Source organism: Mustela erminea, chromosome 3 (genome assembly GCF_009829155.1).
Source record: "Mustela erminea isolate mMusErm1 chromosome 3, mMusErm1.Pri, whole genome shotgun sequence".
Classification (NCBI taxonomy): Eukaryota; Metazoa; Chordata; class Mammalia; order Carnivora; family Mustelidae; genus Mustela; species Mustela erminea.
Genome location: NC_045616.1, coordinates 47,419,458 through 47,437,490, shown reverse-complemented (window position 1 = coordinate 47,437,490; position 18,033 = coordinate 47,419,458). Strand labels below are relative to the sequence as shown.

Here is an 18,033-nt window from a genome sequence, read left to right as displayed (position 1 = left end):
TTACTGCTTATGGGTCTGTTCAGGCTTTCTATTTCTTCCTGGTTCAGTTGTGGTAGTTTATATGTTTCTAGGAATGCATCCATTTCTTTCAGATTGTCAAATTTATTGGCGTAGAGTTGCTCATAGTATGTTCTTATAATAGTTTGTATTTCTTTGGTGTTAGTTGTGATCTCTCCTCTTTCATTCAGGATTTTATTTATTTGGGTCCTTTCTCATTTCTTTTTGATAAGTCGGGCCAGGGGTTTATCAATTTTATTAATTCTTTCAAAGAACCAGCTCCTAGTTTCGTTGATTTGTTCTATTGTTTTTTTGGTTTCTATTTCATTGATTTCTGCTCTGATCTTTATGATTTCTCTTCTCCTGCTGGGCTTAGGGTTTCTTTCTTGTTCTTTCTCCAGCTCCTTTAGGTGTAGGGTTAGGTTGTGTACCTGAGACCTTTCTTGTTTCTTGAGAAAGGCTTGTACCGCTATATATTTTCCTCTCAGGACTGCCTTTGTTGTGTCCCACAGATTTTGAACCGTTGTATTTTCATTATCATTTGTTTCCATGATTTTTTTCAATTCTTCTTTAATTTCCCGATTGACCCATTCATTCTTTAGAAGGATGCTGTTTAGTCTCCATGTATTTGGGTTCTTTCCAAACTTCCTTTTGTGGTTGAGTTCTAGCTTTAGAGCATTGTGGTCTGAAAATATGCAGGGAATGATCCCAATCTTTTGATACCGGTTGAGTCCTGATTTAGGACCGAGGATGTGATCTATTCTGGAGAATGTTCCATGTGCACTAGAGAAGAATGTGTATTCTGTTGCTTTGGGATGAAATGTTCTGAATGTATCTGTGATGTCCATCTGGTCCAGTGTGTCGTTTAAGGCCTTTATTTCCTTGCTGATCTTTTGCTTGGATGATCTGTCCATTTCAGTGAGGGGAGTGTTAAAGTCCCCTACTATTATTGTATTATTGTTGATGTGTTTCTTTGATTTTGTTATTAATTGGTTTATATAGTTGGCTGCTCCCACGTTGGGGGCACAGATATTTAAGATTGTTAAATCTTCTTGTTAGACAGACCCTTTGAGTATGATATAGTGTCCTTCCTCATCTCTTATTATAGTCTTTGGCTTAAAATCTAATTGATCTGATATAAGGATTGCCACTCCTGCTTTCTTCTGATGTCCATTAGCATGGTAAATTCTTTTTCACCCCCTCACTTTAAATCTGGAGGTGTCTTCGGGCTTAAAATGAGTTTCTTGGAGGCAACATATAGATGGGTTTTGTTTTTTTATCCATTCTGATACCCTGTGTCTTTTGACAGGGGCATTTAGCCCATTAACATTCAGGGTAACTATTGAGAGATATGAATTTAGTGCCATTGTATTGCCTGTAAGGTGACTGTTACTGTATATGGTCTCTGTTCCTTTCTGATCTACCACTTGTAGGCTCTCTCTTTGCTTAGAGGACCCCTTTCAATATTTCCTGTAGAGCTGGTTTGGTGTTTGCAAATTCTTTCAGTTTTTGTTTGTCCTGGAAGCTTTTAATCTCTCCTTCTATTTTCAATGATAGCCTAGCTGGATATAGTATTCTTGGCTGCATGTTTTTCTCGTTTAGTGCTCTGAAAATATCATGCCAGCTCTTTCTGGCCTGCCAGGTCTCTGTGGATAAGTCAGCTGCCAATCTAATATTTTTACCATTGTATGTTACAGACTTCTTTTCCCGGGCTGCTTTCAGGATTTTCTCTTTGTCACTGAGACTTGTAAATTTTACTATTAGGTGACGGGGTGTGGGCCTATTCTTATTGATTTTGAGGGGCGTTCTCTGAACCTCCTGAATTTTGATGCTCGTTCCCTTTGCCATATTGGGGAAATTCTCCCCAATAATTCTCTCCAGTATACCTTCTGCTCCCCTCTCTCTTCCTTCTTCTTCTGGAATCCCAATTATTCTAATGTTGTTTCGTCTTATGGTGTCACTTATCTCTCGAATTCTCCCCTCGTGGTCCAGTAGCTGTTTGTCCCTCTTTTGCTCAGCTTCTTTATTCTCTATCATTTGGTCTTCTATATCACTAATTCTTTCTTCTGCCTCATTTATCCTAGCAGTGAGAGCCTCCATTTTTGATTGCACCTCATTAATAGCTTTTTTGATTTCAACTTGGTTAGATTTTAGTTCTTTTATTTCTCCAGAAAGGGCTTTTATATCTCTCGAGAGGGTTTCTCTAATATCTTCCATGCCTTTTTCGAGCCCGGCTAGAACCTTGAGAATTGTCATTCTGAACTCTAGATCTGACATATTACCAATGTCTGTATTGATTAGGTCCCTAGCCTTCGGTACTGCCTCTTGTTCTTTTTTTTGTGTTGACTTTTTCCGTCTTGTCATTTTGTCCAGATAAGAGTATATGAAGGAGCAAGTAAAATACTAAAAGGGTGGCAACAACCCCAGGAAAATATGCTTTAACCAAATTAGAAGAGATCCCAAATCGTGAGGGGGGAGAAAGGGGATAAAAAGAGGTTCAAAAAGGAAGAAAGAAAAAAAGAAAGAAAAGAAAAGAATTAAAAAAAAAGAAAACAAATAAGAAAAATATAAAAAAAAATATATATATGTTAGATAAACTAGTTAAAAAACGTTAAAAAAGAAAAAGTTAAAAGTTAAAAAAAAATTTAATCAGAAGGCGAGAAAAAAAACAAAAAATGAAAAGAAAAAAATTACATTAACTGCAAGACTAAAAAAAAATCACAGGGAAAAAGCCATGAGTTCCGTGCTTTGCTTTCTCCTCCTCTGGAATTCTGCTGCTCTTCTTGGTATTGAAACCGCACTCCTTGGTAGGTGAACTTGGTCTTGGCTGGATTTCTTGTTGATCTTCTGGGGGAGGGGCCTGTTGTAGTGATTCTCAAGTGTCTTTGCCCCAGGCGGAATTGCACCGCCCTTATCAGGGGCCGGGGTGAGTAATCCGCTCGGGTTTGCTTTCAGGAGCTTTTGTTCCCTGAGCGCTTTCTGTAGAGTTCAGGAGGACAGGGAATACAAATGGCGGCCTCCTGGTCTCCGGCCCGGAGGAGCCGAGAGCCCAGGGCCCCACTCCTCAGTGCGACCTCAGAGAACAGCGCCCAGTTACTCCCGTCTGCCTGACCTCCGGCCGTGCTGCGAGCTCACCGAGTCTGCGACCAGTTCAAGGTAACACCGAGCTGTGAGCTTACTGTTGGCTCTGTCTCTGTAGCAGGCTTTCCTGTTCCAATACCCGCAAGCTCTGCGACACTCAGACACCCCCGATCCTTCTGTGACCCTGCGGGACCTTAGGCCACGCTGACCCCGCGTGGGATTCGCCCCGGTTTAGCCACTGGAGCGATGTCCCTCAGCGGAACAGACTTTTAAAAGTCCTGATTTTGTGCACCATTGCTCGCCGCTTGCCGGGACCTGGCCCCTCCCCCCGGGGTCTATCTTCCCGTTGCTTTGGATTCACTTCTCCGCCTGACCTACCTTTCAGAAAGTGGTTGTTTTTCTGTTTCCAGAATTGCTGTTCTTCTTCTCTTTGATCTGCCGATGGATTTTCAGGTGTTTGCAATCTTTAGATAAGCTATCTAGCTGATCTCCGTCTAGCTGAAGTAGTCTCAGCCTACTACTTCTCTGCCATCTTGTCTCCTCCCCCGATCTCGTTCATATACTCTTATCTGGATAAAATGACAAGGTGGAAAAACTCACCACAAAAAAAAAAGAACAAGAGGCAGTATGGATGGCTAGGGACCTAATCAACATGGACATTGGTAGTATGTCAGATCTAGAGTTCAGAATGACAATTCTCAAGGGCTAGCTGGGCTCAAAACAGGCATGGAAGATATTAGAGAAACCCTGTCTGGAGAAATAAAAGCCCTTTCTGGAGAAATAAAAGAACTAAGGCTAACCAAACTGAAATAAAAAAAGCTATTAATGAGGAGCAATAAAAAATGGAGGTTCTTACTGCTAGGAAAATGAGGCAGAAGAGAGAATTAGTGATATAGAAGACCAAATGAGAGAATAAAGAAGCTGAGCAAAAGAGAGACAAACAACTACTGGACCATGAGGGGAGAATTCAAGAGATAAGTGATATTATCTCTCAAAACAGTATTAGAATAATTGGGATTCCAGATGAAGAAGAGAGGGGCAGAAGGAATACTGGAGTGAATTATAGTAGAGAATTTCCCTAATATGGCAAGGGGAACAAGCATCAAAATCCAGGAGGCACACAGAACCCCACTCAAAATCAATAAAAACAGGTCCACATTCCATCATCTAATAGTAAAACTTACTAGTCTTAGTGCCAAAGAGAAAATCCTGAAAGCAGCTCAGGACAAGAAGTCTGTAACATATAATAGTAGAAATATTAGATTGGCAGAAGACTTATCCACAGAGACCTGGAAGGCCAGAAAGAACTGGCATAATATATTCAGAGCATTAAATAAGAAAATTATGCAGCCAAGAATATTATCTCCAGCTAGGCTATCTTTGAAAATAGAAGGAGAGATTAAAAAAAACTTCCAGGGGCGCCTGGGTGGCTCAGTGGGTTAAGCCGCTGCCTTCGGCTCAGGTCATGATCTCAGGGTCCTGGGATCGAGTCCCGCATCGGGTTCTCTGCTCAGCAGGGAGCCTGCTTCCTCCTCTCTCTCTCTCTGCCTGCCTCTCTGCCTACTTGTGATCTCTCTCTGTCAAATAAATAAATAAAATCTTAAAAAAAAAACAAAAAACTTCCAGGACAAACAAAAATTAAAAGAATCTGCAAACACCAAACCAAGCCTACAGGAAATATTGAAAGGGGTTCTCCAAGCAAAGAGAGAGCCTAAAAGTATTACACGAGAAAGGAACAGAAACAATACAGTAATAGTCACCTTACACGCAATACAACGGCACTAAATTCACATCTTTCAATAGTTACCCTGAATGTATATAGGCTAAATGCCCCAATCCAAAGACACAGGGTATCAGAATGGATAAAAACAAAATCCATCAATATGCTGTCTACAAGAAACTCATTTTAGACCCACAGACACTTCCAGATTGAAAGTAAGGAGGTAGAGAACAACTTACCATGCTAATGGACATCGAAAGAAAGTTGGGGTGATAATCCTTATATTGGTTAAATTAGATTTTAAGCCAAAGAATATAATAAGAGATGAGGAAGGACACTATATCATACTCAAGAATCTATCCAACAAGAAGATCTAACAATTTTAAATATCTATGCCCCTAACATGGGAGCAGTCTACTATATAAACCAATTAATGATAAAATCAAAGAAACACATCAACAATAATACAATAATAGTAGGGGACTTTAACAACCTCCTCACTGAAATGGACAGATCATCCAAGTGAAAGATCAACAAGGAAATAAAGGACTTAAATGACACACTGGACCAGATGGACATCACAGATACATTCAGAACATTCCATCCCAAAGCAACAGAATACACATTCTTCTCTAGTGCACATGCACATTCTCCAGAATAGATCACATCCTGGGTCACAAATCAGGTCTCAACTGGTACCAAAAGATTGGGATCATTCCTTGCATATTTTCAGACCACAATGCTCTGAAGCTAGAACTCAATCACAAAAGAAAAGTTGGAAAGAATTTAAATACATGGAGGCTAAAGAGCATCCTACCAAAGAATGAATGGGTCAACCAGGAAATTAAAGAATTGAAAAAATTCATGGAAACAAATGATAAAGAAAGCACAGCTGTTCAAAATCTGTGGGACACAGCAAAGGCAGTCCTCAGAGGAAAGCATATAGCTATACAAGCTATTTTCAAGAAATAAGAAAGGTCTGAAGTACACAACCAAACCCTGCACCTAAAGGAGCTGGAAAAAGAAGAGCAAAGAAAGCCTAAACCCAGCAGGAGAAGAAAAATAATAAAGATCAGAGCAGAAATCAATGAAATCAACACCAAAAGAACAGTAGAACAAATAATCAAAACTAGCAGCTGGTTCTTCAAAAGAATTAATAAGATTGATAGACCCCTTGCCAGACTTATCAAAAAGAAAAGAGAAAGGACTGAAATAAATAAAATCATGAACGAAAGAGGAGAGATCACAACCAATACCAAACAAATACAATGATAAGAACATATTATAAGCAACTATACACCAGCAAATTTGACAATCTGGAAGAAATGGATGTATTCCTAGAGATATATAAACTACCACAACTGAACCAGGAAGAAATAGAAAACCTGAACAGACCCATAACCAGTAATGTGATTGAAGCAGTCATCCAAAATCTCCCAACAAACAAGAGTCCAGGGCCAGATGGTTTCCCAAGACAATTCTTCCAAACATTTCAAGAATAATTAATACCTACTGTCCTGAAACTGTTCCAAAAAATAGAAATGGATAGAAAACTTCCAAACTCATTTTATGGGGCCAGCATTACCTTAATCCCAAAACCAGACAAAGACCCCATCAAGAAAGAGAATTACAGACCAATATCCATGATGAACACAGATGCAAAAATTCTCACCAAAATACTAGCCAATAGGATCTAACAGTATATTAAAAGGATTATTCATCACAACCAAGTGTAATTTATTCCTGGGCTGTAAGGTTGGTTCAACATCAGCAAATCAGTCAATGTGACACAATACATTAATAAAAGAAAAAACAAGAATCATATGATACCCTCAATAGATGCTGAAAAAGCATTTGACAAAGTACAGCATCCCTTCTTGATCAAAATTCTTCAAAGCATAGGGATAGAGGGTACATTCCTGAATATCATCAGCGCCATCTACGAAAAACCCACAGTTAGTATCATTCTCAATGGGGAAAAACTGAGAGCTTTTCCCCTAAGACCAAGAACCCGGCAGGGATGTCCACTATCACCACTGCTATTCAAGATAGTACCAGAACTACTAGCCTCAGCAATCAGACAACAAAAAGAAACTAAAGTCATCCAAATCAGAGAAGAAGAAGTCAAACTCTCACTCGTTGCAGATGATATGATACTTTATGTAGAAAACCCAATAGACTCCACTCCAAAACGCTAGAACTAGTACAGGAATTCAGTAAAGTGTCAGGATATAAAATCAATGCACAGATATCAGTTGTATTTCTATACACCAATAAGAAGACAGAAGAAAGAGAAATTAAGGAGTCGATCCCATTTACAATGGCACCCAAAAATCGTAAGATACTTAGGAATAAACCTAACCAAAGAGGCTAAGAATCTGTACTCAGAAAACTATAAAGAACTCATGAAAGAAATTGAGGAAGACACAAAGAAATGGAAAAATGTTCCATGCTCATGGATTGGAAGAACAAATATTGTGAAAATGTCTTTGCTACCTAAAGCAATCTACACATTTAATGCAATCCCTATCAAAATACCACCATTTTTTAAAAAAAACTGGAACAAATAATCCTAAAATTTATATAAAACCAGAAAAGACCCTGAACAGCCAGAAGAATGTTGAAAAAGAAAGCCAAAGTTGGTGGCATCAGAATTCCAGACTTCAAGCTCTATTACAAAGCTGTAATCATGAAGACAGTATGTTACTGGCACAACAACAGACACATAGATCAATGGAACAGAATAGAAAGCCCTGAAATAGACCCTCAACTCTATGGTCAACTAATCTTGGACAAAGCAGAAAAGAATGTCCAGTGGAAAAAAGATGTCTCTTCAACAAATGGTGTTGGGAAAATTGTGGACAGCCACATGTGGAAGAATGAAACTGGACCATTTCTGTCCACCATGCACAAAAACAGACTCCTAATGGATGAAAGACATCAATGTGAGACAGGAATCCATCAAAATCCTTGAGGAGAATGCAGGCAGCAACTCTCCAACCTCAGTTGCAGGAACTTCTTCCTAGATACACTGCCAAAGGCAAGGGAAGCAAGGGCAAAAATGAACTATTGGGATTTCATTAAGATCAAACACTTTTGCATAACAAGGGAAACAGTCAACAAAACCAAAAGACAATTGACAGAATGGGAGAAAATATTCACAAAGGACATATCAGATAAAAGGCTAGCATTCAAAATCTATAAAGAACTTATCAAACTCAACACCCAAAGAACAAATAATCCAATCAAGAAATGGGCAGAGACATGAAAATACATTTTCGAAAAGAAGACATCCAGATGGCCAACAGACACATGAGAAAGTGTTCAACATCACTCAGCATCAGGGAAATACAAATGAAAAGCACAATGAGCCATTCTCACACTTGTCAGAATGGCTAAAATTAACAAGTCAGGAAATGACAGATGTTGGTGAGGATATGGAGAAAAGGGAACTCTTTTACACTGCTGGTGGGAATGTAAGCTGGTGCAGCCACTCTGGAAAACAGCATGGAGGTTCAAAAAGTTGAAAATAGAGCTACAACCCAGCAATCCCAGTATTGGGTATTCACCCTAAAGATAAAAATGTAGTGACCCAAAGGGGCAGGTATGTAAGCCTGACAATTCACAGACCTGTGCCCCTGGGGCAAATAATGCATTATATGTTAATAAAAATAATTAATAAAAAAATTAAAAGAAAAAAAAATTACATGGAGGAAAATAAAACCCCAAAGATACAAAATCTCTTTGACACTGTAGTAGTGGTTCTGTGATGGAAGTTTATAGCAATACAGGCCTACCTCAAAAAAGAAGGAAAATTAAAGAAAAAAAAGGCAAGAAAAATCTTAAACAACCTAACATCACACCTAAAGGAGCTAAAGAAAGAACAACAAATGAAGTCTAAAGCCAGCAGAAGTAAAGAAATAATAAAGATTAAAGCAGAAACACATAATATAGAAACTAAAATAACAGAACACAATAATGAAACCAGGAGATGGTTCTTGGAAAAAAAATCAATAAAACTGATAAACCTCTAACCAGACTTAGCAAAAAGGAAAGAAAAAGAACTCAAATAAATAAAATCACAAATGAGAGAGAATAAATAACAACCAACAGCAGAGAAATACAAACGATTATAAGAGAATATTACAAAAAACTATACACCAACAAACTGGGCAACCTAGAAGAAACAGGTAAATTCCTAGAAACATTAAATTACCAACACTGAAACAGCAAGAAACAGAAAATTTGAACAGATCGACAATCCGCAAAGAAACCCAATTAGTAATCAAAAACTCCCAACAAACAAAAGTGCAAGACCAGATGGCTTCACAGGTGAAAAAAAATTAAGCTCTTAGTTGTTTTCGTGTGATTCTAGTCAAGAATAAAGAGCCACGCTTATAAAACTGTTCAGTCACTGCTATTCTCTTATTAAGAACATTGACAATTTATTAATTCTTAAAGAGGTAATTAAGATAAATATTAAAGGAAATGCAAACACCCAAATTAGTAAGAAAATCAAATTCTTCTTTCATTAGAATTTCTGCTGGATTATAAATTCTCCACTTAATAGTAATTCAGTATTGCCCTGAAACAGATCGCTGGGGATAATTTCACAAATTACATGCTAGTTTTTACAAACGAAGCCTAAAGCCTAAATTCTACTTACTACCTAACATGATAGTCTTTGGAGTCTTCCTGATTGAGCTTACCAGAAACACTATTTTCTGGCATTCAACTCCAGTATATATACTGGAGAATTCTATTTTGAAAATTACCCTTTCACACCACTCTCCCACCTCCTTAAACCCTTGACAGTATCTTTCTAAATTTAGATAAATTATCCAAATCTCTTATAGGCTATATATTTTTATCAAGCTATATGTAGATAGTAAAAAAAAATACATATTAGCAAAAGCTTTTGTTTGACTATAAAAATGTAACTACGTGAATGCAAAGAGTATTCTTTTGTGTAGTTATGGAATTGCATTCTAAGAACAAACTGACATCTCAGTTTATTTTACTTACACAATAAGTTTAATTTACATAGAAATGACAGAGCATTTCAAGAGCAAGTCTTAAAAACAATTTCTGCTGAATGACTGCTATAATAATCTCCTTAAGAGAGAAATAAACATAAACTAAAACAGCAGTTGTGAAACATACACAGTAGTTTTCTAGTGAAGACAAAAGTCGATATTTAGTAGGAACATACTAAAAGATAAAAAAAAAACAAAAAACAGAAGGGGTTTTGGTTTAGATTGTTGGCCAAAACCAGAATCTGTTTCCTTAAAACTTCAATCATCAGAAGCTATTTATTAAGGCAGGCTCCTAGGCAATAAACTCAAATTTGTAATATCTCCTGAAATCCACCCTACCCATCAATGAGGAGAAAGGAGGTTTTTCAGTACTTCTGTGTCCAGGACGTGATGAAATGCTTTCTAAAAGCTCTCACTTAACTGCAACTAGCGACCTCACTGGTAAGACGAAGTACTAAATTATTTCCAAAATGTAAATGCAAAACTTTGTTTTCTAGGAAATTTAGGCAGTTACAGAAGAACTTCTATTTTCTGAATTACAGCGGATTCAGTCTAGAGTTTGACCATGAAGAATAAAAATTTTCCAACAAAACATGCCATAAATACAGACAGATGACTTTTAATCAAATAATTTTTATCTGCAAAGCCATAATTGTCTGAAACTCTTAGAAATTAAATGGGAATTAAAGTAATTGAAAATTGTTTAGTTCTACAAATGGGAAAATCATCATTAGCCTGTCATTTTCCGTTCAATAAGTAAATATTATCTTCATGCTCAAATTCCTAAAATTAAGAAATTTCCTAAAATACATAGGTCTAGAATTTATAGTTTATATATTTGTATAGCACTCATTTACTATTCAACAAGTACCATAAGAATATAGAAAATTGCCCCAAACTGCCAAAAGATATTCATTAAAAAATATTGTAGGGGCGCCTGGGTGGCTCAGTGGGTTAAGCCTCTGCCTTTAGCTCAGGTCATGATCTCAGGGTCCTGGAATCAAGTCCCACATCGGGCTCTCTGCTCAGCAAGGAGCCTGCTTCCCCCTCTCTGCCTGCCTCTCTGCCTATTTGTGATCTCTGTCTGTCAAATAAATAAAATAAAATCTTTAAAAAAATAAAAAATAAAAAAATATTGCAATACAGTGTAAAGTATCTTAAAGAGAAAGAAAACAAACTCATGCTCTTAATTTACTAACATTCTTTAAATTCTATTTTATTATTTTTACTTAATTTTTAATCTTGCTAAGTGGGATATTCATATTTAAGGTCACCTTAAATCATTCTCTTTTTTTATGATTTTATTTATTTATTTGATAGAGAGAGAGCAAAGTAGGCAGAGTGGCAGGCAGAGCGGCAGGAAGAGGGAGAGGGAGAAGCAGGCTCTCCACTGAGCATGGAGCCCAATGTGAAACTCGATCCTAGGACCCCAGGATCAGGACCTGAGCCAAAGACAGCCACTTAACCGAATGAGCCACCCAGGCGCCCACCTTAAATCATTCTCAAAAGAAGGCAAGATAGGCCGAAAAAGAGAATGAGAAGAAAGGAAATTGAGAAAAAGAATAAAAAGAGTGGTAGAAGAGATGAGAGAAGGCTTCCTAGAAGATATGAAAGCCAAAACCTGAAGGCAGGTAGAGATAGGAGTATCATGAACAAGGGAGCAAGGGCATTTCAAAGACAGAAAACGGTATGAGATAAAAGTATAAGGTATGAATGAAGGACAGTAAGGTGGTTAAACTAATTGGAAGACACAGCTCAGAAAAAGAAAGTAAGGAAAATGGACAAAAAGATAGGTCCACCTATGCATTATTAAATCCTACCATAAAGAACACCAAACAAATTTACAATAGTGAAAATTGTGTCATTATGCATATTTAACTAGAATTCATACATCTCAAAACTAAAATGTAGGAAAAGAAATTAAATTAATAGTCAACCTTCAGCAGTGAGACTGGTAATAAAAATAAGTATTTCATGGTGTACCCGAATTCAGAGGAATAAAAAATAAAAACACAAGTATTTCAAACAAGACATGAAAAGCAAGATGGTAGGGAACCAAATGCTAACAACCAGACTTCCCTTCTCTAATCTTTGGATCTTTTGTTGTGACAGTTTTATGTTAGAAGGTTATGCACTTTTGATAAATATATTGGGAAGTAAATGGGATTGGTACTTGAAGCTCAGGGGTCTACTGATCTAAATTTGAGACACACTGCACTACAGAATAAATCCTGTGATTTGGGGTGATCATTTGGGGCCAGCTTGATCACGAACACAAATGTGAATGCAGGCACAGGAGGTGGGAAATCTAGATAATGCAGAATATTTTCTCTCTACCTATATATAATCATTAAAGTGAAACTTCATAATACGTTATCGTAGAGTAAGATCCACCAAAAATCAAACCTGTGACAATCCATATGTCCAAAGAATATAAGATAGGAGATCTAGGAGAAAGGAATCACTTGTACATGGACAATCTAATAAGATACAATTGCTAAATTCTGACAGAGATAATGCTAGGGGATATAGGTTAAGGGTGAAAAAGATGCAGATGACAAAAAAGAGAAAGTTTGTTTAGAGAACAGCACCTGTCCAAGTGAACAAATATGCATGGCTCATGGAAAGGAGTAAACTGTAAGCCCCATTTAAAAACAAAACAAAACAAACATCCCCAGTTCTTCTGTAAGGTCATATACTACATATATTCCTAGAATCAACATACTACTAGCCTGAGGCATATAAGTAATTCACTTATGGGGAATGGGAATAGCTCATGTGCAGCAGAAATTATTCAGGGCATTAATTAAACTTAAGTTACAAATGCTAGCAAAAAATGTCAAGAACTCTGAAGGGCCTGAGATTTTATTCTCTTTGCCAGCTAACAAGTTAGCCTGCTACTATTTCATGGATATTGCCAAAAGACACTAGATTTCTATGTCAGAGACAAAAGACTTTATTACTCAAGGTATTCAGCAAGCAGCATAAGCTTATTTTCATCTCTTTCTTTTGTCCTTCAAGTCCTAAAGAGGCAATATGGACAGGCTTAAAACAGAGGCTAAGCACACAGTGGGACTGCATCATAGCTAAGGGGCCTCAAAATTTATGAAGCTCAATCTTGTAAGGGGGTTACTACCAAACCTGCCCATTCTTTGTCACTAGTGGCGGACGGGAAGAGCATTTTCCTGAAGAGCAAACAAATCTGTTCTCTCTCCTGGAGGAAGACACAAGCTCTGTCTTCCAAGCTGTTTCCTACACAAACACCCTTGAAAAGATAGTCCACACCAAAAGCTGTCAACGCCTTTGCTCAGACACATGTGGAAATGTAATTCATGGAGAACTGTCTTCCAGCAAAAATAAACTAAGTTTCATATATTCTTTATGCTGCTGTTTAATCAAGTAATTCATTCTGACTAGTTTTTAAAGAATCAAAACAGGAATATAGGAACTTTAGCTTTTCCTTAAAGAACTGAAGTAGTATGTATTGTCACACTAAACAAATGTGTCCATGTACATTTTATTATTTTTTTTTAGGGTTTTGTTTATTAATTTGACAGAGATCACAAGCAGGCAGAGGAGGCAGGCAGAGAGAGAGGAAGAAGCAGGCTCCCTGCTGAGCAGAGAGCCCCATGTGGGGCTCGATCCCAGGACCCTGCGATCACGACCTGAGCCAAAGGCAGAGGCTTTAACCCACTGAGCCACCCAGGCACCCCTCCATGTGCATTTTATTAAAATTATTTAACATGACATAGGATGAGTAAAACTTTTGGCTTTAACAGAACATTCGCCTTAATGACAAATGCCATTTTCAAGGGTTCCTCACAATGGTACTGTGTGAGGAAACTAAATGCTCACAAGGCCTCATCCTTCAAGTCAAAGGTAAGTAGGTTAGACACACTTTATTAGCCAAGCAAATACCAATCTTGTTCACATAAGTAAGAATTTTTTTTACCTTTATTGAGGAATAACTGTGATGATTTGATATATATACACATTGCAGAATGATAAATAAGATTAATACAATTAACATACTCATCACTTCATATAATTAACATAAGTAACTCTTTTTTTTTTTTTTTTTTTAAGATAACCACTTAAAAGAACACTTATTCCTCCTGGCATAGCAGAGGATTCAACCTCTTAAAAACATTTAAAAGATAAAATTCGTCATGAATTTGTCTTCTGATGTAATGACTCACTACAAAATATTAAGGTCATGGGAAGGACAGGTTTACATAAAAACATAAACCTTGAGAATATGTTTCAAACATAACCACTGAAATGAACAACAAAAAAAATTTTTTTTTAAATCACTTTTTTTTTTTAACGAAAGACTTCATGAACTGCCTTAGCTTCAAAACCTTTATTCTGACTCTTCAAAACTGGAAAAAAAAAAAAAAGAGTGTGAAGTTTAATATATAACCTTACCTCTCCTAGAGCTTCATATCTTTTCTGGTTCCATCTGTGCAAATCTTCTTGGTAGTTAAAAACAAACGGTTCCCCAGTTTTTATGTGTCTTAACTGTCCCTCTAGAAGATAAACAGTATTGCTATGATTCAGAGTATATTTATAATAATATTAAAAATAAATAACATCTGATAAAATTTTAAAATAACTTCCTCAGAAGTTTCATTTTTTTCTTTGCATTTTTCCTTCCAATATCAACATGATGCAAACATCTAAGTACTATAAAAGAATGCCCTCAACTACTCAAATGCTGTGCCTTTTGACTTTCATTTCTCTAAAGCAAATGAACAACATTTGAGGGCCTATAATATATAAGGATCATGGCTAGCTACAGCTATGAACAAGGTCTCAGTGTCTAAGCTTAGAGGCTAGAGGAGGATTAAAAGCATAAATATCCAAAAGTTAAGCAACGTTTTAGGAAGGTAAACAAGAATGAAGTTAAGTCAACAATCTAAAAACTGCCACAGGCAATTCATGTAGGTAATAAAGACTAAAATGAGTTTGGAAAAATGGAAGAGGAAGACCCTTATAGGTTAGAATAGTTTCAGAGGTTCCAGGCAGATTTCTCAACTAGGCCTAAAGTATGGTTAAGATTTCTAATGAACACTGGAGAAAAGCAGTGAGCCAACATCAATTTGGACTGTCAAATCAGACACATTCAATTCAGAGATTTTACTGATAATAAATTTGCTAATAATAACAAGGCAATAAGCAATCAAGAGGCACAGGCAAAGAAAAGAAGAGGTCTGGGACAGCCTAGGCATTTCCTCCCAGGTCCTTCACTCTTACTGGCAGCACTCTCTGGTCCAGAGCAGGTGAAGTCTCAATGTGAGGCGAAAAGGTTACGTCATACATTGGTGAGCATTTGGTTACAAAATACTTCAGTTTTATGTGCCAGAGAGTGGTACTGCTTCTGTTATATCCTTCAGAGAAATATACTTCAAATATCCACAGATTATGCTTGTTTACCATAAGCAAGCCGAAACCAGTCACCCGTTCAAAGTATTCTGTAGATAAACACTCTGCTCCTAGCAAACACTGGCCTATATTCACTAAAAGATTACATTATCAGGATGTTTTTAAGAAGAAAAGGCCAGGCCACCTGTGTTCTTTCTGTCCCAGAAGTGTGCTGCTGGTGATCAGGAGAGAGACCACAGGCCAATTACTTTAATCTATTCTCCCCTGCCTCTACCTAGCAATTTAGACAAAAATGTGAAAAATGGACAGAATGTTCGAGTAATAGTGAACAATCCATTTTAACAGAAACAAAACGAAGTACTGAGCCAAACTGCAGAACACTGGAGAACATGTTGGGATCAAAAAGCAGAAGACTTCAACTACTGGGTCTGGACTTTATGCTAAGAGCAGTGAGGCACAAGAAAGGGTTTAGAGACCAAAGAGGGACATGACATGCAGAGTAGAACTTAGTATTTGATTTTTATTCAATGAGGGCAGGAGTGGACAAAAAGTTGAAAGGAATGTATGGCACTAAAACTGAACCCTGGAAAAATACTACTTCATGTAAAACTACTTCACTATTTTTATGAATCAATTTCACCACATATAAAACTGTCTTTTTAAATATGCAAAACAAGGGCTAATCCTTATCTGTAAAGTTTTTAATACTCTCAACATGAGACACTGTTTTGGATCACTACATAGAACACTCTTTTTTGGGTTCTTTAGGAAAATGGGACCTATTAAAATAGCCACCTATTACCACTACTGTTAAAAGTGAAAAGGTTAAGAGGCAAAGAAAGTGAGCACTCTTATCCAGGAAAAATGTCTGAATCACTTAGGTTATATTTTTATTTGTAAATATGGCATTTCTCAAAGGTTTGGACTCCAGTGACTGTCAAAGGTCTGATTTAGGCCATTTTAGCTTAGGGCCCCCTAAAATCAGCTGTAAAGTTTCACATGTATATCTAAAATATGTGCTATTCTAGGAAATGTATGCATATACTTTATCAGATTTGTTATGGAGTGCAGGACCTCAAAGAGGCTACCACTTGCCTAAATGAATTAATAAGTTCAAAGTATTTAGAATACTTCCTGGCATGTATTAAGAGTTCAATAAATGCCAGGTACTATAGAAGATGATATTCAAACTCAAATGGTCTGCCACAAGTTCAATTACTTTTTCTAATGATCTAAAAGTGTGCTCTTTCATAATACTGCACCAGAGCAGAGGGAGTATAGGTGAGGGTAAAAGGGGAAAAGCCTTCAACTTCTTCATCAGCAAGGACATTTGAGGTGGGCCTTAAACGATTACAGCAATGGGAAACACAAGATGTATTTGAAAAGGCACAGAAGGGGTGCCTGGGTGGCTCAGTGGGTTAAGCCTCTGCCTTGGGCTCAGGTCATGATCTCAGGGTCCTGCGATCAAATCCTGCATCAGGCTCTCTGCTGAGCAGGGAGCCTGCTTCCTCCTCTCTCCCTCTCTCTCTCTCTGCCTACTTGTGATCTCTCTTTGTCAAATTAATAAATAAAATCTTTTTTTTTAAAGATTTTATTTATTAATTTGACAGAGATCACAAGTAGGCAGAGAAGCAGGCAGAGAGAGAGGGAGAAGCAGGATCCCTGCTGAGCAGAGAGCCCGATGCGGGGCTCAATCCCAGGACCCTGGGATCATGACCTGAGCCGAAGGCAGAGGCTTTAACCCACTGAGACACCCAGGCGCCCCAAATAAATAAAATCTTAATAACAAAAAGGCACAGTGATTTTAAAGAATAAGGTATAAATCTGATACAGGTAAAAACAATCTCTTCCCCTTTGTTACAAATTGTCTGGCTTAGAATAAAATTTGTATCCAAATTCTTCTTTTATCCAACTACTTTAAAATCCTTTAGGAAAAATTAGAAATTTCTTCAATCAGGTAAGGTTTGGAAAGTTTAATTCCAAACCTTTTGTAAGAGTTCTTGTTATCATAAAATTAAAAAAGAAGTCCCGAAAGACACTGTTAGAATTACCTTTTTAGGGGTTTAGTATTGAGACCTAGTTTCCTATCTCCAAATTCTCACCTCTTTGAAAAAATATTCACCGTTAACCCAAATTCAAAGGTGAACCGTATCAAGCTAAAAACAGATCCTTAAAAGTGACATTCTCTCCTTAGAATTTAAGCATTTCTCCTTAATACTATTAGTCTGTGTTTATGCAAGACAATGTCCAAGATACTTATAAAATAAATGGTAGGCATGTGCAAGGATGCACACACATTTGAGGTATACATACATGAAAAGGTGTATGTGTATGCAAAGATATAGGTATCACATTAGTGTGAATGCAAGGTAAGTACATTCAAGGGTGTAGAAGTGAGGAAAAGATGTCTGTATGTATCTGATAAGAAAGGGAAAGATAAAAGTTTATTACTTCTGGAGCACCTGGCTAGCTAGGTCAGTAAAACAAATACTACTCATATATATCTTGGCATTAAGATATCCTTTATTAAAAGCATGAAAATTAACATCAGATAAGAGATCAAAGTTTCTAATATCATGTTTAAAATCAATTAATCTTCTAGTACACAGAGACTGTCATTATAAATTCTGACACATGTAAGTGTTATTATTAAGGGATATCCACTACCATAATGGTAACAAATCACCAATTTAGTTGATGTGGAGCAACAAACAGAAACCTACAACTTAAACTCTACCAAGCCTGTAACACTAGTACTCTTCAAATGTTTAATAGTATGTTATTAATTCAATCAATCATAATTCTTTGTTCTAG

At 37.0% G+C, this 18,033-nt stretch overlaps 1 protein-coding gene across 7 annotated transcripts in view; it reads right to left on the bottom strand.

Annotated features, from left to right (window-relative positions):
• FAM172A (family with sequence similarity 172 member A) overlaps positions 1 to 18,033 on the bottom strand; it is a 423,647-nt gene that overhangs the window by 358,464 nt on the left and 47,150 nt on the right. For all 7 annotated transcript variants that reach the window (XM_032335747.1, XM_032335751.1, XM_032335748.1 and 4 more), the window contains one exon: positions 14,263 to 14,363. In XM_032335747.1, coding sequence (XP_032191638.1) covers positions 14,263 to 14,363 — 101 coding nt within the window. The remainder of the gene's footprint in view (positions 1 to 14,262; positions 14,364 to 18,033) is intronic.